The following is a 23394-nucleotide window of genomic DNA, read 5'->3' as shown; positions in this document are numbered from 1 at the left end:
TGGAGATGCACCCTCTCTGGAATCAACAACTTTCTATTCAGATGTAATTCATCCACTAAAATCAATGGCAAAATCTATGACGCTGTATTTTGAGAGGTAACCTCTAGCTTCATAAGGCAACAACTAAAATGAAAAAAAGTTGCAGTAGGATTTGGAAAGGAACCTACTGTTACAATTCAGGTTTTTAATTGTGTTTGGAGCGAATTTCAGTTCCCACAAGAGGGCCGTCCCCCACCCCCCCCTTCCCCAATTGTCACAAGTTTATAATCTTGGGTGTGCATGAAAAGTAGTGTGCCACAGAGCTAGCAGTGAAACTTTTACAGAGTTATCTTCAACTAGAAATTACACAGGTTACCCAATATAGGCAGATAGCACATTGCTATCAGACTGCATTGTTCAGGCTAAAACTACAAGTCGAAATTTATTATAAGAATGGGAATTATATCAAAGCAGATGAAAACACGAAGTACCCAGTTGTATTATAACTTACAAAAACAAAATGATGCATCTGCTGTCAGTGGTAGAGAATTCCGAAGGTTCACAGCTCTTTGAATAAAGACATTTCTCCTTATCTCAGTCCTAAATGGCTGGTCCCTTATTCTGAGACTGTGATCCCTAGTTCTAGACTCCCCAGCCAGGGGAACCACCCTCCCTGTATCTGCCCTGTCTAGCCCCTTCAGAATTTTATATGTTTTAATGAGATCACTTCTCATTCTTCTAATTTTTTGGGAATATAGTCTACACAATCCCTCCTCATAGGACAATCCCCTCATCCCAGGAATCAGTCTAGTGAACCTTCATTGCACACCATTTAAGGCAAGTATATCCTCCTTTAGGAAAGGAGGCCAAAACTATACAAGTGTGATCTCACCAAGACCTTGTATAATCGCAATAATATTTCATCACTTTTGTATAGTAATCTCTTTGTAATAAAGACTACGATACCATTTACTTTCCTAATTGCTTGCTGTACCTGGATGTTAACTTCCTGTGTACAAGGACACCCAGGTCCCTCTGAATACCAACATTTCCCAGTTTTTCTGCAATTAAAAAGTATTCTGCTTTCCCTATTAATGTTGATATCTTCAAATTCCTGCACATTATATTCCATCTGCCACATTCTTGCCCACTGTCTTAACCTGTCTAGATCCTTTTGCAGCCTTTTTGCTTCCTCTTCGCAGCTTACTTTCCCACCTAATTTTGTACATCAGCAAACTTGGATGTATTACACTCAGACCCCTCATCTAAATCATTATTTTGTTACGACCAGGTGAGAAAGGTGTCTAGGGGTCCCTTTTAGCCTTCACCTTATTGTAACAGGGTTTTGTTTTTAACACTGGTGTTTTGAGCTCCCTCAGAGTCATAGAGAGATACAGCACTGAAACGGGCCCTTCGGCCCACCGAGTTTGTGCCGACCATCATCCACCCATTTATACTAATCCTACCTTAATCCCATATTCCCTACCACATCCCCATCTTCCCTCAATTTGGTATGGAAGGTTGCATCATCAGAAAAGATGCAACGGTGATGGAGAAAGTGGGAGAATGGAACAGAGTCCTTTTAGGAAGCAGGTTTGGAAGAAGTGTGGTCAAGGCAGCGGGAATCACTGGGCTAACAGTGAATATTCATTCCTAGCCTATCCCCAGGAATGGAGACAGAGAAGTCAAGGAAAGGAAGAATTGGAAATAGACAATATAAAAGCAAGGGAAGGATGGAAATTGGAAGCAAATCTGATGAAATTTTCCAGTTGGTGAATCCGTATTCACAGCTTTCCAATTATAAGGCAAAGAAATGAGCACAAATTGACTTTCTTAGGTTTAAAGAAGAAAAGTGAAATTTATTAAAACTTAAACTTAATCTTTAATTCGGCAATGCCTACAGATACGCGCCACATACGCGATACGCACATGCAAATGAGTCGAAAAGAGAAGCAAAAATAAAGTAGAGAGGTTTTAGGCAATCTCTGAAGAGGGGTTTTTGTTACTGTGCTTCCAGCTCGCTGTAGTCCTTGCTTGTAGGTAGATTTTGCTTTTCGTTGGAGCCCAGTGTTCTTCTTAACCCTTTTTCACTGTAAGAGACTTTTCTCTCTTGAGGTTCATATGTCTTTAATGGTTTCTGAAGCTGATAAGAGCGAGATGAGAGCAGACAGGAGGGAGATCTTTTCAGTCCAGGAACAAACTGCTTTCTGAGTTTTAAAACTCTGGCAAGTTCAAATTCAAAACCTCTAGCAGCCAGTTAGTCACGTGACTAAGCTGGTCTGACCATGTCTGTTTGTATATTCGACCATCTTAGCAGTTAACCTGGAATGCTAGCTTCTTCACCTTCAATGTGTGGTAATCAAAAGTCCCTTGTGGATTAAATTGGAGCAGGGAGTGGCCCCTTTGTCCTTTCCAAGTACTGTCTGTTACTATGGGAATGTCTTTCCAGTCAAGGGTCTGGTGGTTTTTTAAAATCAAGTTCTTTCTTTGCCCCAGTAACAGTTTAAAAATCAATTTTCTTGAGACAAAATTAGGGGCGGCACAGTGGCGTAGTGGTTAGCACTGCAGCCTCACAGCTCCAGGGACCCGGGTTCAATTCTGGGTACTGCCTGTGCGGACTTTGCAAGTTCTCCCTGTGACCGCGTGGGTTTTCGCCGGGTGCTCCGGTTTCCTCCCACCGCCAAAGACTTGCAGGTGATAGGTAAATTGGCCATTGTAAATTGCCGCTAGTGTAGGTAGCTGGTAAGAAGTACAGGATTACTGTAGGGTTAGTATAAATGGGTGGTTCTTGGTCGGCACAGACTCGGTGGGCCGAAGGGTCTGTTTCAGTGCTGTGTCTCTAAATAAAATAAATAAATAAAATGTATGTCTCATTCTTGGCAGGTGGGGGCCTGCATGACAATATAGATTGTAAATAACTTGACGCTCAGAACTGCTCCTTGCTATACCTTATGAGTTACAGTCTGTCAACCCAAAAATGAGCCAGCCATTCATTCCTACTCTTTTCTGTTTATCCAATTCTCAATCCTAAGTAATATATTACTCCTAAAACCATGAACCTTACTTTTGTGTAATAATTTCTTGTGCTGCACCTTATTGAATGCTTTTTGAAAATCCTCCCCCTTATCCATCCTACTAGTCACACCTTCAAAAAAACTCTAACAGATTAGTCAAACACAATTCCATTCATAAATCCGTGTTCACTCTGCCCAACCATATTATGCTTTTCTAAGTGCCCTGTTATCCCGTCCTGAATAATAGATTCTAGCAATTTTCCTATTACTGATGTCAAATTAACTGGCCTATAGTTCCCTGTTTTTTCTCTCCATCTTTTCTTGAAAGCAGGGTTATATTTCCTACCTTTCAATCCTTCCTATCCAATTGACAAGCAATGCCCAGGTCTTGTCACCCAATGCTTTGACAAAGTAAAAATGAACCTGATCTTTTAGACTTGCAGCCAAATTTCAATGGCTTCATATTTGCTGGAGTCAGCATGAATATTTTTCTTTGTTATGTGCATATATTGTTGTGTATTACAGGCTACTGTAAATCAAGAGATTGTTAAGTGGCTTTCACGCTCAGCAAGAGGAAGTTTGGCTCCTCTCACTGCTGCATTTGGCGGAATCGTCAGCCAGGAGGTCTTGAAGGCACTAACGGGCAAATTCTCTCCTCTCCACCAATGGGTTAGTTTGTATTCAAGGCAACTGACTGTAATTTTTTTAAAAACAATTAAGAAATTTTATTGCAGTTTTATATACAGGCGTTTTATGCAAGCATTTTACATAACATTTTTTTTGTTTTAGTTATATTTTGATGTGATGGAGATTCTTCAGGGTCTTGAAGATACTAGCAGTGATCAATTCCAACCAAGGTAGGTGAGAAGGATCTGCTGTGTGCTTGTGTGTCTGTTTTACAGATGGGAAAATGTATCCCTATATGTATTGATGGACAGTCAAACTTTGCCTATTTGGAAGTCCAGAATTAATGGAACTCGGATAACAAGTTGTTACTGAATGCTGGTAGCTTGGAACTGATTTGGAAAAAACTTGCGGCACTATTTTCCTGACTCATGCTCAACTGCCTTTTTTGTCAAAACTGCAGAGTGCACAAGGAAGGCTGAGCAAAGACCAAATCTGATGTCATATTGTGATTAAATCTCCTGTTAGCTCTTAGAAGGCACTGAAGTTGGAGACCAAGTTTGGGGGTTGAGGAGTTTTGGGATTTTATGTTACGGGCTCATTGCCTGTAGCAGAACAAGTATAAATGAAATGAAACTGCAAAACTGAGGCGCTCATTTTAATTGTCACTTGCAATTAGTCAGTCTGTAATCTGCCTGTACTTAAGAATACCTAAAAGCTGTCAGAACACAGTTGCTTCTTATACAATGCAATTCATAGGTGCCAGTCTTGGTTGAGTAACAGCACTCTCATCTCTGAATCAGAAGCTTGTGGGTTTAAGTCCCACTTCAGAGACTTGAGCACAAACTCTAGGCTTACACTTTACTGCTGCACTGAGGTAAAGGCCTGCTCGGGTCTGCAAAATAAAAACCTGACCCGGCCAGAGTCCTTCCATTTTTTCCCACACCTGACCCAACTATCAGTCAACATACCTTCCGTTTTTCACTTTGTTGCTGATCTGCACAAGCTTAAAATAACTAACAAAACCACCTTTCTAGTCCAAAAATTAAATTAACATTGGAGCCACTTACCTGTGATAGAGCGTGTCTGACCCGGCCCGACCCGACCTGAGCCCGAAGACCGGACCCGGAAGTGAAACCCGAACCGAAGCTGACGCGCGTCGTCAGGTCCCGTTGGCTTCGGGTCGGGTAGCAGGCCTTTATACTGAGCTAATGCTGCACTGCTGGAGGTGCCCTCCTTTGGAGAGACGTTAAATTAAGACTACGTCTGCCCTCTCGGGTGGATATAAAAGATCCAGAGGTACTATATGAAGAAAAGCAGGGGAGTTTCCCCAGTGTCCTGGTCAATATTTGTGATTCAACCAACATCAATAGGGGAGGTGGTGGTGGTGCAGTGTTAATGTCACTGGACTAGTAATCTAGAGCCCAGGCTAATGCTCTGGGGACATGGGTTTGAATCCCACCAAGGCAGATGGTGAAATTTGAATTCAATTAATAAATCTGGAATTTAAAAAAAGGTTAGTCTAATGATGATCATCTGCCATCCTTACCTGGTCTGGCCTACATGTGACTCCAGACCCACAGCAATATGGTTGACTCTTAAAATGCCCTCTTAAATGGCCTAGCAAGCCACTTAGTTCAAGGGCAATTAGGGATGGGCAACAAATTCTGGCCTAGCCAGTGATGCCCACTTCCCACAAAAACTAATTTTGAAAATGCTTTAGGAAGTCCTGAAGTTCTTTAAAGACACTATATGAATGCAGGTTTTTCTTTTTCTTCCCTTTCTTTTCCTTTTTCTTTCATATAAGGTTGTAGTTAAAACATTTATTTTATTTGAAATAGCTTTTCATTTCCTGAAGGGTATCTACTGCCCATTTACATTACCATATGTGCACATGGTTTTTGAGTTATCTACTGGTAATTATCTGTAACCTGTTTTTTCATACAGAGGAGATAGATATGATGCTCTACGTGCATGTATTGGAGAATCCATGTGCCAAAAACTCCGCAACCTTAATGTTTTCATAGTAAGTGTCTTTTATAAATATTGTCTTAAGCGAGGGCGACAAATTCTGAAATATTGCAACCTAAAATGTTCCTCGCATTTGTCAATCCTAAACCTTGTTTGTTTCACTTGTTTTTCTACTGTAAATTCACCTTTATTCCATTCAGCAGATTGAGCAAAACAGCAATTACTGTACAATTTAGTACATATCATTGGCCCAGATTTTGTGGTCAGTGGCAAAGCAGCAGCACTCGACTCTAACCTTGAAGAAAGCTGCCTACAGAGATTTAGCTAGCTTTGTGGCATGGGCTTTCCCCTTTCCCAATGTCTCTTTATACCTGCTACCATGTCAAGGGGATCTCCAGGCATCCATTAACAGTGATGTTATCAAGCCGGATAAACAAAGTATTCTCACAAACAGCAAATCAGGAAGTAAAAATCACATTGAATTCCTTCACTTCTAATTTTTAAATTTTACAGTTAGCAAAATAAATGATTGGGGCAAACAGATGGGATTTAGGTAGTAGGTAAAATATCACTTTTAAAATAATTTTTTTAATGTTTATGTGGAATTTCTTAATCGAGAAATTTGACGTTCAAAACAATAGAAGTGCTCTTTCTGGACCAGTGAGGCTGTTCAGCAATTGTGAACTTGGGACACTGTTCAAAATCCCAGTTACACCTTATTCAGCAAAGTATAATGTTTTCCAGGGTTTTTACAGCGAGACAGAGTGTAAAAGCAGACATGCTCATCACTTCAAAGATCTCATTGATTACAGTCTGGGGGGACCTTGGGCTGGATTTTAAGAGATCGGCGGCGAGCTCACAAAATCGCGGCCCGCACGCCAAAGAGCTGCCGCGATCTCCTGTGTGGTGGTTCATTTAAGTAGCTGGGGCAGCCGACCCACCACCCTCTTTCTCTCCCCCCCCCCCCCCCCCCCAAATCACCTGGGGGCGGGGGCGGGGCAGGGCAGGCTATCAATGTGTCAGCTGCCTGTGTGCCGGTGCTGATGCTATTTTTAAAGAGCAGCCAGCCCTGCTGGCATATTTAAATTTTTAATGATTCATCTTTCCCCACCCCACCACCAAATTTTATCAAATAAATTTCTATGGTTCCCTTTCGCACCCCCAATAACAGTTACATTAACTTTTTGCCCTTCCCCCCCCCCCCCCCCCCCAAAACACTTGCCCTTTTAAATGTGACCTCCTCCCCCCACCCCCAAAGTTTAAAGTTCACTCCTTCCCACCTTCCCCTACACCCATTACGTTTATTTGACCCCGTCCCTCCCCCCACCCCCATCTCTCATTGAATGTCTTAACTCCTCCCCCTTCCCCACCAGTATCTCACTGACTTTCCCCAGACGAGGAATTGAAGGCGCGGGAGTACTGGCCGCCGCACTGAGGATCGCAGCGGGCCCGGAAGATTAAAGCTAAGTTTATTTAAATTTATTCATGCTGTTCATAGTTATACAGCACAGAAACAGGCCCTTCGACCCATCGTGTCTGTGCCAGCCATCAAGCACCTAACTATTCTAATATAATTTTCCAGCACTTGGCCCGTAGCTTTGTATGTTCATTTAAATGTTGTAGTTCAGTTCCATCACCCAGCAGCAGGGGGACTGCCACGGCGTCTCGCCGACACCAGGAGGATCGCGCCGGGCCCACCAAGCATTGGCCTCCATGGCGGTGGGCCTCTGCCAAAATCATCCCATCCCCAGGCCAGGATTTTATCCAGGCAACGGGGGTCTTGACATCCAGCAAAAGCAACCCCGAGAATCCCATGTTGCCTCTTCAATGGGAATCCCGCCAAATCGAGTGCCAATTAGGCACTTAACTGCACAGTGGCGGGCCTTCTATTTGATCAAGGAACCTGGCAATGGAAGTCCTGCTATCAGGTCCGCAGCTGTTTAACTGAGCAGTGCCACCGAGGTGGTGCCTGCTGCCTGTAGAGCACCCACGCAAGGCCCAGAAGTGGCGCTGGACCCAGACCACAGGTAGGTCAGGGCGGGAGGGGTCTCCCAAGGTGGCGGCTGCAGGGGTGGGGATGGGTGGGGGGTGGGTGGGGGTCAGCAGCAAGGGCAAGGGGGGTTGCTCTCAGCGGGCCCCCCAACCTACTGATGCTGGGTCCCTTGTTAAGGCCTTTTAACAAGGGACCACCCCACCCCGCAAGCAGCCCATCTGGTTTTCCTGCCATGTTTCCCATGCGGCAGCAGGGCCGGGATGAGACCCTTAATTGGGCATCAATTGCCCAGTTAAGGGCCTCATTTTGTGGCAGGACGGGAAAGCCGTTCACAGGCCCTTCTGCCCCGGACTTAATTTTGGTGGAGGCAGAAGGGTGGTGGGATTCTCCCCCCCGCTACCATCCCACACGGCTATATGCTCTCCCTCCCTCCAAACCCACCACGGGAGAGAACATAAAATGTCCCTCCCCGCAGAAGTTGCATTTCACAGGTGTTATGACGAACTCTGGTGATTTCATTGTCATTATTTGTGCAAAATCCAGGCCTTTGTTTGCACATCTTTGTACACTTAGAATGGTTTTTGTTTTGGAGTATGCTTCATAATCGTGGCACAAATCAAGAAACTGTATCTGACAGCTGATATGCAGCGATCCAGTAAAAACATAACTAGAAATTGTGATATTTAATTTATCCATTGTCATGAGATAATGTCTCACAAGAACTGTTTGAACATATGCTGGTCCCAAAAGTTTCATCAGGATTTCACACTTGAAATATGGCTTCCAGCTTCAAAATTCCCTTACTGTAGATAAATGTAACTTTTTTTTTTAAAAGATTTGTTTCTGGAATGTTCTTGATGCTGACAAAGAAGCATATATTGCCCATTCCTAATTGTAGGAATAGAGTCAACCACACAGTGAGAGACCTGGGGGCCCATGAATTAGGGTGGCAGATTTCCTTCCCAGTTGGGATTTTAAGACGACTTACCGTGAGCTCTAGGTTAGTAGACCATTATCATAACAACTATGCTACCATATTTTAGCCCACAATAAAAAGATAGAACAGAGTAAAAGACCAACTGAGTTGAAGTGTGTGCTACTAATAAAAAGTGCTCACCTCTGGGGGGGGCGGGGGAAACCCTCCAGTAGTAACAGCTGAGCCTTTAGTAGAGGCGTGGGAATTATTTTTTAAGTTGCTTTTAGCTATTTCAGTCAGATCCCGCAAGATTGATCTGCACTTTCCACACCCCTCCTTAGTTGGGACCTGCAGTGTTGTGTATTCCTAAGGCAGGTATTAGTTGAAGAGGAAGAACAGCACTGTCTACAATTTATTTATATTCCCACTGCCCACAGAAAATTCAGCATTTCTGCTAGAGGAAAGGATTGAAAGACAGAACTTTGTGGTCCTCTATAGATTGAGATATTAGGTCCAATTTGGCTCATGGGCTGGGAATTGGACAGCCCCACCAGTAACTGGTCAGTATTTACTGTCCAGGGTGTCTCATGGGGGAAATTCTAAAGAGTGCACAAAACCATGTCACAGCAAGGGATGGAGGATGTACAACCAAGTACAAACACTGATTCCACAAAGTGCTATAAGCAAAATCCAAAAGATCTGGAAACACACCAGCTCCACAGCTGTGGAGAGAAACAGCAAGGTTGTATTTCAGGTGTAACCCATTATCAGAATCAGAACAAAATTATACATACATCATTTATAAAGTTTTAGAACAAAGGGCACACAGTACTTTTTGTTTAACGTCACGTAACTTCAAGAGAAACAAATTCCCTCACAATATATACAGCATTTTAATGATGCAATATCACCCTGTTTAAAAACAATCTTCATTTCATTTGAAATGCCAGAACTAAGGATTTCTTAATAAACTCCCTACTATACCCACTCCTGGACAGTGGGGATTCAGTAGTCTGGGTTAAACAGTTCTACTTTTCAATTGGATTGAGCCATGTACTGTGCAGTCTCTGGATTTACATGGCTACATAAGCTGTCAGGGCATCAGTGCCCATTGATCTTTGAGTTCAGTCCAATCACATTGTTTTTTGATGTGTAACCATTCTGTATATGTTACTTTGTGTCAGCTGTAGCTCAGTTGGTAGCACTCTCACTTCTGCATCACAAGGTTCTGGGTTCAAGTCTCACTCCAGAGCTTGAGTACAAAAATCAAGGCTGATGCTCCAGTGCAGTACTGAGGGAGAGCTGCACTATCAGATGGAGACTTTAAACTGAGACCCCATCTGCCTGCTTGGATGGATGTAAAAATCCCATAGCAATATTTTAAAGAAGAGCAGGGCAGTTATCCCTAGTGTCCTGGCCAATATTTATCCCTGAATCAACATCACAAAAAACAGATTATCTTGTCATTATCACATTGCTGTTTGTGAGAGTTTGCTGTGTACCAATTAGCTGCTGCGTTTCCTACATAACAGTGGCTACGCTTCAAAAGTAAGGCACTTTAGCTGTAAAGCACTTTGAGACATCCGGTGTTTGTGAAAGATGCTATATGCACGTCTTTTTTATTCTAATTCGCTATACTCTAATGCATTTGTATGTTGGCAGTTTTAGAGCTAACTAGATGCCCAGCAGAGTGTTGATTGCCCAATTAGGCATCACAGAAGAAGCCAAAAGTACCCAAATTTGACATCCTGGCAATGTATTGCAAGTGAAGGATGGTGCAGTACTGATGATGATCCACAACTCTGCTACTAGCAACCTCTGTAAACACCATACCATATTTAAAATGCGTGCTAATGACATCTATAGGCAAACATCTTTGCTATTTTTATTCCAATTTTGCATGCCTGAAATGTGGACACGATTCTGAATAGACTTAATTGATTCAAAAGTACATGTGTTCCTAATTGATTTTTGCACTGCTTGTAAGACATGACCTTCCAATTGTTTAATATTTTTCTCCTTTAAATGCACCAGATGTGGAATCCCGATGTTTTTTTAAAAAAACTCTGCTGTTTCCTTGCAGGTTGGTTGTGGTGCAATTGGCTGCGAAATGCTTAAGAACTTTGCTCTACTTGGTGTTAGTACTGGCCGTGAAAGAGGGATGGTATGTATCCCCCCTAATAGATTGGTGAAGTGGTTATATCAAATGTTGCTATAGTATTTGTAGGCCAGTCACAACATACAGCAGCAGTTAGGTGATTAGGGAGATGGTGGAAACAGTTAGTATTCATTCATATACAAATTAGATTTCTTTCAGAAAATAACATTTTCTGATACTGTAAATGAGTAATTTAAGACATGACTCATGAGGAGTGCAACATTTTTGGGAGGAACTGAAAACTTTGGACGTATGGTTCCCAAAGCTCTGCAACTCCAGGGCTTTCCTTTCCTTTTGCCATGTCTGGGTTTGTTGTAGATTCATAGAGATTGATTGCTATGAATAGTCAACAGAATTATCATTGTATCATATGATTACCAGGATGGTAGAAGATGGAGTAGCTGGACCTTAGCTTTTTATCATCTAGCGATTCCTATGTTTCATTACTGAACCTACAATAACCAACCAAAATAATTGCTACCATTGAAAAAGAAAAGCCAATAATCAATAATGGACATCAATGGTTTTAATATAGTGATCGAGAAAATGATGTTATTGGTATCATCTGCATATTTGGTGGCATAGGAAATTATTCTGAGATGCAACAAAAGCTGCTAGGAGAAATTGTAAAAAATGGTGAAGTGGGCAAAAAAGTGGCAGACTGAATTCTGTGTCAGCAAATGTGAGGTGAATGGTAGAAGACTAACTGATGTGGGAGAGCAGCGGCACCTCTGGGGTTCAGATTCATAAGACATTAAAAACATCATCTCGACTGGATAAGGCCATAAAAAATCTATTGAAATATTAGATTTTATGGGAAAAGTTATAGAATATAAAATGTGAGACATAATTGATCTATAAAGACCTCAAGACTACAATTAGAGTTTAGCTTAGTTTAGAGATACAGCACTGAAACCGGCCCTTCGGCCCACCGAGTCTTTGCCGACCATCAACCACCCATTTATACTAATCCTACACTAATTCCATATTCCTACCACACCTGTCCCTATATTTCCCTACCACCTACCTATACTAGAGGCAATTAACCTATCAACCTGCAAGTCTTTGGCATGTGGGAGGAAACCGGAGCACCCGGAGGAAACCCACGCAGACACAGGGAGAACTTGCAAACTCCACACAGGCAGTGCCCAGAATTGAACCCGGGTCGCTGGAGCTGAGAGGCTGCGGTGCTAACCACTGCGCCACTGTGGACTTGGAGGCAATAGAGCACAGATTCACTTGAATGCTTCCTGGTATGAGGCAATGCAAATATGAAGAAATACTTCAAAAACTGAGGTAGTTTTTAATAGAACATGAAATTATGGCGTGATTTAATAAAGGTATTTAAAACTGAGGGTTTGGGACAGAGTAGATAGAAACACAGTTTTTAATGACTGAGGGGATCTAGAACAAGGGAACATAAAGATTAAATGCAAGTACCTGAAGATTCTTCTAGGTTGCACTGGTAATTCCAGCGCAATTTTCCTCAAATCGGTCAAACCAGTACCAAAGTTTGAGAAATTTCAAGCGTAAATTACATCCAGTGCAGATAGTTTCTGTGATCTTCTGCGCCAGTTTAAAACAAAACTCACTGGAAGTTAGCCCTGCCCACAAAGTTGACCATGTCCTCAAGGAATTTATCACCATTGCGAGTTTCCATTAATTGTGCCCATTTGCAGGCCTAAAAGGAAGCTCTTAAAATTAAGCTGCTTTTTTTTAAGGTGCAAGGACAGCTTTTAAAAGCTTTCTTTTCTTGATTTACTAAGAAACTGTCTACTGTGCATCACTAAAACTAGTAAATGGTTCTGTATAGTTTTCTGAAGTCATTTCAAGTTATTTAAAATAGTTACTCACAGGTGTTGATGAGACACTGATTAATTTTTTGTGATAAACACATTTTCAGCTGTATTATTTAAACTGCGCCAAGTTGCCATTCTTAAATATTTCAATTAATATTTTTCATGCAATTTTTTAAAATTACATTTGAAAGCACTGCCCAATTGTGCTGGTACATGGAAGATTTTATATTCAAAATGCAAGTAGGTTTGAGCAGAAACTTGAGCAAAAAATTCACTTTGCAAAACTAGCGCAATTTTGAATGCAGTTTGCTCCCAAATCATAGATTAAGCCCAAAGCGGAAACTCTTGGCCAATAGATTTAGGGCAGGAGAAAACCTTTTATGCAGTGGAATGTGCTATCAGAGTTGATGGGCTGGATTTTAAAGACCCCACAATGTCTGGTTTCGTGGTGAGGGGGTGGGATGGGGTGTGGAAAATGCCTCCGGGCGAGGGCTGTCAAGTAACCTGACGCCAAGAGGGCCCGGCCAGATATTGCCGGCAGCAGTGAGGCTGCCCAGCGATGGGACCCCCATTTACATATTTAAATAAATTAAGATGAACGCATTGATTAAAATTAGGTCCTCACCTGAGTTCCCGCTCCAGTCTTTGGCGCGGTGGCTGGCACTCCCGCACCTTTGGATCCCCGTCTGGGGAAACAAGGTGGAACACTTGTGGGGAGGGGTGGGAGGGGATGAAACGGGGTCAAAGTAACATCATTAGTGTAGGGGATGGTGGGAAGGGTTTGACGTTAAAGTTTGTGCATTTTGTGGAAGGGAAGATCAGGTGGACAAGGTATTTTAGGGGAGAGGGCAAGTAATTAATTTAATTGTTATTAGGGGGGTAGGAGAGGGGTGGAAGAAATATCTTTATTTTTATGGCCGTACGCTTTAAATATTTAAATTTAACTGTAGGGCTTAAAGCCCTTTAAAAATGGCGTCAGCGCCTGCGCACAGGCAGCTGTCTCCATTGCTGGGGATGGACAGCACGCTCTCTCCACGTGAATGGGGGAGGGGTGGCTCGTCCCGGCTATTTAAATGAGCCACTGCGCTTAGGATTGCGGCAACTCCACGACGATGATTAAGGCAGAGATCCTGTCAGCATTTCAGAATAGGTTAGGATGGGTGGTTGAAGCAAATTAGGATAAAGGAAGAAGAGTGGGAACATGGGATTAGGAGTACTACTCATGTGGGATGTAAATGGCAACATAGACTTGTTGGGCTGAGTGACCAGTTTTTGTGTTATAATTTCTCTGTCAACAAAATATTTAACCAGCTGACCAGAAATGGTGGGAGGAATTTTATAAGGCCGCTGCCAAAATCGAAGTACAGCAGCTCATTTAAATAGCCAGGGCACCGCCCCCCTCCCACCCCGCCTGGGCCCCAATCATGTGGAGGGGATGAGCTGTCCGTCCCCGGTAATGGCGTCAGCTGCCTATGCGCAGGCGCTGATGCCATTTTTAAAGGGCTTTGAACCCTACCGATAAATTAAAATATTTAAAGAGCAAGGGCATAAAAATAAGTAAAGACATTGCTTCTGCCCCTCTCCACACCCCAATAACAACTAAATTAATTACTTGCCCTCTTTTTTTCCCCCCCCCACCTTGTCCACCTGACCTTCCACCCCTCCCCCACAAAGTGCATAAACTGTAACCTCAGACCCTTCCCACCACCCCCTACACTAATGATGTTACTTTGACCCCGTTTCTGCCACTCCCCCACCCCTCACTGAGCAACCTACCTCCTACCCCTCCCCACAAGTATTCCACCTCATTTCCCCAGGTGGGGATCCGAGGGTGCGGAGTACCAGCCACCGGGCTGAAGATCGGAGCGGGAACTAAGGCGAGGACGTACGTATAATTAATGCATTAATTTCCATTTATTTGAATATACAAATGGGGGTCCCGTCGCCGAGTGGCGGTGGGGCCACCATAAGGCCTCGCCACCGCCGGCAATATTGCACTGGGCCCTCCCAGCGTCGGGGTGCGTGGCGGCCCTCTCCTGGAGGCATTTTGTGGCTTTGTTACTTTGACCCCGTATCACCTGGATTTATCAGACTCTTGTTGGCACTGCCATCTGCAACAGAAGAGGGAGGGGAAAGAGTTAATTTAATATAAAGACATGTGCAATGTTAATCCTACAACCTAATCTTTGGTGTGATTCCCTTGCAGATGACCATCACAGACCCTGACTTAATTGAAAAATCCAATCTAAACAGACAGTTTCTCTTCAGACCTCATCACATACAGGTATTATAATGAACAAACTAGAGCTAGTCAATGTATCTTCTGCCAGACTTGGAGAGTACATCGGATATATGACACAGAAACAGGCTATTCTGCCCAGTCAATCTATGCCTGTGTTTATACTCCACTCGAGCTTCCTTCCGTCTTTTCTTATCTAAATCTATCATCATAACCCTCTATTCCCTTTTCCCTCATATGCTTATGTAGCTTCCCCTTAAATGCATCTATACTATTCACTTCATCCACTCCATATAATAGTGAGTTCCACACTCTCACTTTGGGTAAAGAAATTTCTTTTGATTTCCCTATTGGATTTCTTGGTGACTATCTTATATTGATGGTCTCCAGTTACGCTGTTCCCCACAAGCATTTTCTTGAGTTAAAGGATGTTACGCAGCCCTGTATAAAATCCTTTATTAATTTAATGACTAGGTAATATGCATATGTTATATATACACACATATGCAATCTCCTGAAAAGAGAGGCCTGAGAGGCTGAAAATGGCTGAAGAGCCCTGCATGGCTAGGGATGTGGAGGTTGTGCCGAATTTAATAGCAGGATCTCGGGGTTTTTGGTTCCGTTTCCTGCCAGCAACAGACTAAAGAAGCAGCCTGGCTGGTGGCTAGTAAGGGAAACAGTGGTAGCAGGGCAAAGCTAGGGGTCCCTTAGGGGTGGTCATCGGTATTCGGGGGGGGGAAGAAAGAACGTCGTGGCTTGGGGGCAAGAGAAGGAGAAAAGTTGTGATCAGCAGAGGGGAGGCTGAAGGCTTTCTTGAGGGGCTGGGGAAGTACCCCAGGATCGCAAGGAATGTTGAAAAAGGCACATTTTGTGGAGCTGGCAGTCACACCCCCTTAGGATAGGGTCTTCTGATTTGGTCAGTGGTCAAAGACAGGAGGATGTGACAGCGAGTGAGGCAGGTAAGGGGATCGAAGGAAGAAGTGGAGGAGCCTCGGCCCTTGCAATTGGTCAACAGGTTTGAGGTTCTTTCATCTTGTATGAATGAGAGCAAGGGGCTGCAGGGTGGATGAGCAAACTGACCATGGCACTGTGGCACAGGCAGCCATTCAAGCAGGGGAAGTAAATAGGAATGTAGTGATAGTAGGGAACAGTATAGTCAGGGGGATAGACACAGTTCTCTGCGGCCAAGAGCAAGAGTCCAGAAGTTTGTGTTGCCTGCCAGGTGTTAGGGTTTGGGACATTTGCTCAGGGCTGGAGAGGAACTTGGAGTGGGAGGATCCAGTTGTCGTGGTCCACATGGGTACCAACAACATAGATAGAACCAGGAAAGAGGTTCTGCCTAGGGAGTATGAGCAGCTGGGGGCCTATGAAAAAGCAGAACCTCAAATGTTATTATCGAAGCCACGAGCAAATTGGTGTAGGGTAAATAAAATTAGAGAGTTAAATGCATGGCTGAAAGATTGGTGTGGGATAGATGGGTATAAATTCATGGGGCACTGGCACCAGTACCGGAGAAAGTGGGAGCTGTACTGTTGGGACAGTCTTCACCTGAACTGTGCTGGGACCAGTGTTCTGGCAAATTGTATAACTAGGGCGGTAATAGTTGGTGGGGGGGGTGGGTGGTGGTGGGCGAGGGATCAAGTGAGGGAAGATGTGATAATTGAAAGAGAGAGGAGAAGGCAAGAGAACAAGCTAACAATAAAGGTTATAGTAATCAGAGTGTGGCAGGAAGGGACAGGGCATATAAACTTAAGAGTGCGTCAGCAGATAAGGCTAGAGGTTGTTAACGAACAGAGGTGGGGAGGGTTTGTGTGAGGGGAGATTTAGAAATCCAAAGAAAAAGGTCAAGGTATAGAAACAGTAAAACATTGTGGGTAAAGACCAGCAGAATGGGATAGGAAGGAACAGAGACTTTAACAAAAATTGTACATCAGGAAATAAGGTCATTGCAGGGAAAAAAAATTAAATTGAAGGTTCTTTATCTGAATGTGCGAAGCATATGCAATGAGATAGATTAACTAGTGGCACAAATAGAGATAAATGATTTAGATTTAATTGCCATTAAAGAGATATGGTTACATGGTGATTAAGGTTAGGAAATAAATATTCTAGCATCCACAACATTTCAGAAAGACAGACAGAATGGCCAAGGAGTAGGGGTAGCCCTGATAGTAAAAGAAGACATAAGGACATTAGTGAGAGAGGATCTGGCCTCAGAAGATCATTAAGTAGAATCAGTATGAGTGGGAATTAGGAATAGCAAGAATCAGAAAATATTGGTGGGAGTAGTTTATAGGCCCCCGAACAGGAGTTATACCATTGGACATTGGAGCTTACATCAAAGGCAATGTAATAATTGTGTGGGATGTTAGTCTTCTTGTAGACTGGGACAATGTAATTGGCAAGAGTGATCTAGAAGATGAGTTTGTAGAATGTTTTCGTGACCACTTCTTGGAGCAATATGTTATGGAACCAACTAGGGATAAAGCTATCTTAGATCTAGTATTATGTAATGAAGCAGGGTTCATTAATAATATCACAGTAAAAGATCCACTGGGAAATAGTGATCATAATACCATTGAATTCCATGTCAAGTTTAAAAGTGACATACTCCAATCACAAACAAGAATCTTAAACTTAAAGCCAATTACATAGATATGAGGAGAGAACTACCTAAGGTAAATTGGGTAAATAGACTAAAAAGTATGGCGGTAAATGAAAACTAAAGAAACAATTAAAAATATTCAACAAAAATACATTTCATTGAAAACTAAAAACTCAGCAAGAAAGACGTGGCTCACACAAGAAGTTAAGGGTAGTATTAGATTAAAAGAAGATGTTTACAATGTTGCAAAAAAGAGTAGCAAGTCTGAGGATTGGGAGTGTTGTAGAAACCAGCAAAGGGCCACCAAAAAGTGAATGAGAAAGAAAAATATAGAATGAGAGCAAACTAGCCAGTAATATAAAAACAGATTGTAAGAGCTTTTATAGGTATATAAAAAGGACGAGTAGCTAAAGAAAATGTTGGTCTCTTAGAAGCAGAGACAGGAGAAATTATTATGGGGAAATGAGGAAATGGCAGATCGAGGCATTGAACAAATATTTTGTCTGTGTTCACAGTAGAAGTTTCATACCAGAAATAGACGGTAACCCAGGGGCTAAAAAGAGTGAGGAAATTAATATCAGCAAAGAAAAAGTATTAGGGAAACTTGAGGGACTAAAATCTGACATCCCCGGGACCTGATGGCTTACACCCTCGGGTTCTAAAAGAGATAGCTGCAGAGGTAATGGATATCCTAGCTATGATTTTCCAAAATTCCTTAGATTTGAGAATGGCCCCATCAGATTGGAAGCTGGCAAATGTGATGCTGCTTTTCAAGAAAGAAGGGAGAGAAAACAGGGAACTACAGGCCAGTTAGCCTAACATCAGTCGTTGGGAAAATGCTGGAATCTATTAAGGAAGTCATAACAATGCACTTAGAAAAGCATAGTATGATTAGAACAAGTCAACATGGTTTTACTAAAGGGAAATCCTGTGTGACTAATTTATTAGTTTTTTTGTGGATGTAACTAGTAAGGCAGATAAAGGGCAACCAGTAGACACCGTATACCTGGATTTCTAAAAGGCATTCATTAAGGTGCCAAACAGAAGACTAATAGGCAAGATAAGGGCTCATGGAATTGGGGGTAATATATTAGCATGGTGCTTTCACATGCGTTCAAATCCTCTGAAGAAGGAATTTTCCTCCACACAAGATCAGGGGGCAGGTTGTTCAACCTTGCCCGTCTAAGAGCGAAGTCCAAAGTACGGAAAGTCCTCATCAGAGAACTCCTCTTTGCTGACGATGCTGCTTTAACATCTCACACTGAAGAATGCCTGCAGAGTCTCATCGACAGGTTTGCGTCTGCCTGCAATGAATTTGGCCTAACCATCAGCCTCAAGAAAATGAACATCATGGGGCAGGATGTCAGAAATGCTCCATCCATCAATATTGGCGACCACGCTCTGGAAGTGGTTCAAGAGTTCACCTACCTAGGCTCAACTATCACCAGTAACCTGTCTCTAGATACAGAAATCAACAAGCGCATGGGTAAGGCTTCCACTGCTATGTTCAGACTGGCCAAGAGAGTGTGGGAAAATGGCGCACTGACACGGAACACAAAGGTCCGAGTGTATCAGGCCTGTGTCCTCAGTACCTTGCTCTACGGCAGCGAGGCCTGGACAACGTATGCCAGCCAAGAGCGACGTCTCCATTCATTCCATCTTCGCTGCCTTCGGAGAATACTTGGCATCAGGTGGCAGGACTATATCTCCAACACAGAAGTCCTTGAAGCGGCCAACATCCCCAGCTTATACACACTACTGAGTCAGCGGCGCTTGAGATGGCTTGGCCATGTGAGCCGCATGGAAGATGACAGGATCCCCAAAGACACATTGTACAGCGAGCTCGCCACTGGTATCAGACCCACCGGCCGTCCATGTCTCCGTTATAAAGACGTCTGCAAACGCGACATGAAATCGTGTGACATTGATCACAAGTCGTGGGAGTCAGTTGCCAGCATTCGCCAGAGCTGGCGGGCAGCCATAAAGACAGGGCTAAATTGTGGCGAGTCGAAGAGACTTAGTAGTTGGCAGGAAAAAAGACAGAGGCGCAAGGGGAGAGCCAACTGTGCAACAGCCCCAACAAACAAATTTCTCTGCAGCACCTGTGGAAGAGCCTGTCACTCCAGAATTGGCCTTTATAGCCACTCCAGGCGCTGCTTCACAAACCACTGACCACCTCCAGGCGCGTATCCATTGTCTCTCGAGATAAGGAGGCCCAAAAGAGAAAGAGATATTAGCATGGATAGATAATTGGTCAACACCCAGGAAACAAAATGTGGGCATAAATGGGGCATTTTCAAGTTGGCAGGCTGTAACTACTGCAGTGATCAGTGCCGGGGCCTCCGCTATTTGCAATCTATATTAATGACTTGGATGAAGAGACAGAGAATAATGTATCTAAGTTAATAAAAACAAGAAATGCTGGAACCACTCAGCAGGTCTGGCAGCATCTGTGGAAAGAGAAGCAGAGTTAACGTTTCGGGTCAGTGACCCTTCATCCAGTTCCGATGAAGGGTCACTGACCCGAAACGTTAACTCTGCTTCTCTTTCCACAGATGCTGCCAGACCTGCTGAGTGGTTCCAGCATTTCTTGTTTATATTTCAGATTTCCAGCATCCGCAGTATTTTGCTTTTATTTTAATGTATCTAAGTTTACTGATATAAAGATAGGTGGGAAGATGAGCTGTGGGGAGGACACAAAGAGGCTGCAAAGAGATATAGACAGGTTAAGTGAGTGGACAACAAGATGGCAGATGGATTATAATGTAGGGAAGTGTGAAGTTATTCCCTGTGGTTGTAAGAATAGAAAAGCAGAATGTTTTTTAAAAGATGTGAAACTTGTAAATGTTGACCAAAGAGACTTGGATGTGCTTGTACAAAGAATGCAGAAAGTTAGCATGCAGGTACAGCAAGCAATTGGGAAGGCAAATGGCATGTTAACCTTTATTGCAAGGGGATTGGAGTACAGGAATAAAAAATTCTTGCTGCAGTTGTACAGGGTTTTGGTGTGACCACATCTGGAATACTGTGTGCAGTTTTGGTCTCATTTAAGAAAGGATATACTTGCATTGGCAGCGGTACAGCAAAGGTTCACTAAATTGGCCCCTGGGATCAGGAGGTTGTCCTATGATGAGAGGCTGAGTATATTGGGCCTATAGTCTCTGGAGTTTAGATTGGAGGCAATCTCATTAAAACATACAAGATTCTAAAGGGGCTGGATAGGGTAGATGCTGAGAGATTGTTGCCACTGGTCGAGGAATCTAAAACACAGGGACACGGTCTCAGAATAAGGGGTCAATCATTTAGTGTTGAGATGAGAAATTACTTCACTCAAAGGGTTTTCCACCTCAGAGGGTTGTGGATGTTCCATCGTTGAATGCATTTAAGGTTGGGATAGATAGATTTTTTGTCTCAGGAAATCGAGGGATATGGCAAGCGGGCAAGTAAGTGGAGTTGAATCCTAAGGTCAGCCATGATCATATTGAATGGCGGAGCAGGCTCGATGGGCCATATGGTCTACTTCTCCTATTTCTTGTGTTCTCCAACCTCCCTTTCCCTGTCATATTTCCCAAACCCTGGGATAACCATGCAGCAGCACCAAATTTTAAATCGGGCTCCCGGTTGTCCTGTTTAAGCCTCATTTAAATGTTAATATAGTGTACCACCCCTGACATGGAACACGCTGGCATCAAGAAAACCTGGCATCGTAAAAATAGCAATGTGCACAGCAGGTTAGGGTTGTGTTTCATGAACTTGACAGTTTAGAAGATTGGACAGAATATAAAAAACAGCAAAGAATGAATTTTAAAAAAAAAAGAGAAATTGGAGTATGAGAGAAAGCTAGCTAGAAATATAAAAACTGATGGTGAGTTTCTACAGGTATTTAAAAGGGAAACAAGTAAGTAAAGTGAGGGTTGGTCCTCTAGAGAATGAGTTAATAATGGAAAATAAGGAATTGGCAGAGGAATTGAACAGATTTTTTACATCTGTCTTCACTGTAGAAAATACAAATAACATCCCAGAAATAATTGTGAATCAAGTGTTGAAAGGGAGGGAGGAACTTGAAACAATTACCATCCCCAGGGAAAGAGTACTGAGAAAATTATTAGAACTAAAAGCTGACAAGTCCCCAGGTCCTGATGGACTTTATCCTTGGGTCTTAAAAGGGGTGTCTGCTGAGATGGTGGATTTTTTTTTAATTCATTCATGGGATGTGGGCGTCACTGGCTATGCCAGCATTTATTGCCCATCCCTAATTGCCCTTGAGAAGGTGGTGGTGAGCTGCCTTCTTGAACCGCTGCAGTCCTTGTGAGGTAGGGGCACCCACAGTGCTGTTAGGAAGGGAGTTCCAGGATTTTGACCCAACGACAGTGAAGGAACGGCGATATAGTTCCAAGTCAGGATGGTATGCGACTTGGACAGGAACTTGCAGTTGGTGGTGTTCCCATGCATCTATTGCCCTTGTCCTTCGAGGTGGTAGAGGTCACGTGTTTGGAAGGTGCTGTTTTAGGAGCCTTGGTGCGTTGCTGCAGTGCATCTTGTAGATGGTACATACCGCTGCCACTGTGCGTCGTTGGTGGAGGAAGTGAATTTTTGTTTGTGGATGGGGTGCCAATCAAGTGGGCTGTTTTGTCCTGGATGATATCGAGCTTCTTGAATGTTGTTGGAGCTGCACCCATCCAGGCAAGTGGAGAGTATTCCATCACACTCCTGACTTGTGCCTTGTAGATGGTGGACAGTCTTTGGGGAGTCAGGAGGTGAGTTACTCGCCTCAGGATTCCTAGCCTCTGACCTGCTCTTGTAGCCACAGTATTTATATGACGACTCCAGTTCAGTTTCTGGTCAATGGTAGCCCCTAGGATGTTGATAGTGATGGATTCAGCGATGGTAATGCCATTGAATGTCAAGGGGAGTTGGTTAAATTCGCTCTTGTTGGAGATGGTCATTGCCTGGCACTTGTGTGGTGCAAATGTTACTTGCGAGTTTTAATTGCATTGGTTTTAATTTTCCAAAATTCCCTAGATTCTGGGAAGGTCCCATCAGATGGGAAAATAGCGGATGTAACTCTGCTATTCAAAAGAATAGGAAGATAAAAAGCCAGAAACAACAGGCCAGTTAGCTTAACATCTGTCAAAGGGTAAAAGGCTGGAATCTATTATTAAGGAGGTTACAGCAGGTCATTTAGCAAACCTCAGTGCCATCAGGCAGAGTTAGCTTGGTTTTGTGAAAGGGAAATTGTATTTGACTAATTTATTACAGTTCTTTGAGGAGGTAACAAGCAACATGGATAAAGGGGAACCTGTGGATGCAGTGTACTTGGATTTCCAAAAGGCATTTAACAAGGTGCCACGTCAAAGGTTACTAAACAAGGTAAGAGCTCATGGTGTAGGGGGTAACACATTAGCATGGATAGAGGATTGGTTAGCTAACAGGAAAGAGAGTAGGCATAAATGAGGCATTTTCAGGTTGGCAAGCTGTAACTAGTGGAATGCCACAGGGATCAGTGCTGGGGCCTCAACTATTCGCAATCTATTATCAATGACGGTTGAAGGCACTGAATGTATGGTTGCTAAATTTGCTGATGACACAAAGATAGGTAAGAGAGTAAGTCATGAAGAGGACATGAGTCTGCACAGGAATATAGATAGGTTAAGTGAGTGGGCAATGATTTGGCAGATGGAGTATAACGTGGGTAAGTGAACTTGTCCACTTCGGCCAGAAAAATAGAAAAGGAACATATTATTTAAGTGGAGAGATTGCAGAACTCAGATGCAGAAGGAGCTTGATGTGCAAGTACACAAAAAGTTAGTATGTAGGTACAGCAGGTGATTAAGAAGGCAAATGCAATGTTGTCATTTATTGCAAGTGGAATAGAATATAAAAGTAGAGATGTTTTGCTGCAGTTGTACAGGGCATTGGTGAGATCACATCTTGTACAGTTTTGGTCTCCTTACTTAAAGGATATAATTGCATTGGAAGCAGTTCAGAGAAGGTTCACTGAACTGATTCCTGGGATGAGAGGGCTGTCCTATGAGGAAAGGTTGGACAGGTTGGGTCTGTATTCATTGGAATTTAGAAGGATGAGAGGTGATTTAT

At 43.1% G+C, this 23394-nt stretch overlaps 1 protein-coding gene across 2 annotated transcripts in view; it reads left to right on the top strand.

Moving 5' to 3' along the window:
- Positions 1 to 23394, top strand: part of uba6 (ubiquitin like modifier activating enzyme 6) — a 143582-nt gene that overhangs the window by 69267 nt on the left and 50921 nt on the right. For both annotated transcript variants that reach the window (XM_068030439.1, XM_068030438.1), the window contains exons 13-17: positions 3519 to 3662; positions 3783 to 3850; positions 5565 to 5643; positions 10581 to 10661; positions 14661 to 14738. In XM_068030439.1, the coding sequence (XP_067886540.1) occupies positions 3519 to 3662; positions 3783 to 3850; positions 5565 to 5643; positions 10581 to 10661; positions 14661 to 14738 (450 nt within the window). The remainder of the gene's footprint in view (positions 1 to 3518; positions 3663 to 3782; positions 3851 to 5564; positions 5644 to 10580; positions 10662 to 14660; positions 14739 to 23394) is intronic.

This window comes from Heterodontus francisci, chromosome 4, assembly GCF_036365525.1.
Source record: "Heterodontus francisci isolate sHetFra1 chromosome 4, sHetFra1.hap1, whole genome shotgun sequence".
NCBI lineage: Eukaryota > Metazoa > Chordata > Chondrichthyes > Heterodontiformes > Heterodontidae > Heterodontus > Heterodontus francisci.
The sequence above is the reverse complement of the archived record's forward strand: the minus strand, read 5'-3'. Positions and strand labels throughout refer to the sequence as shown.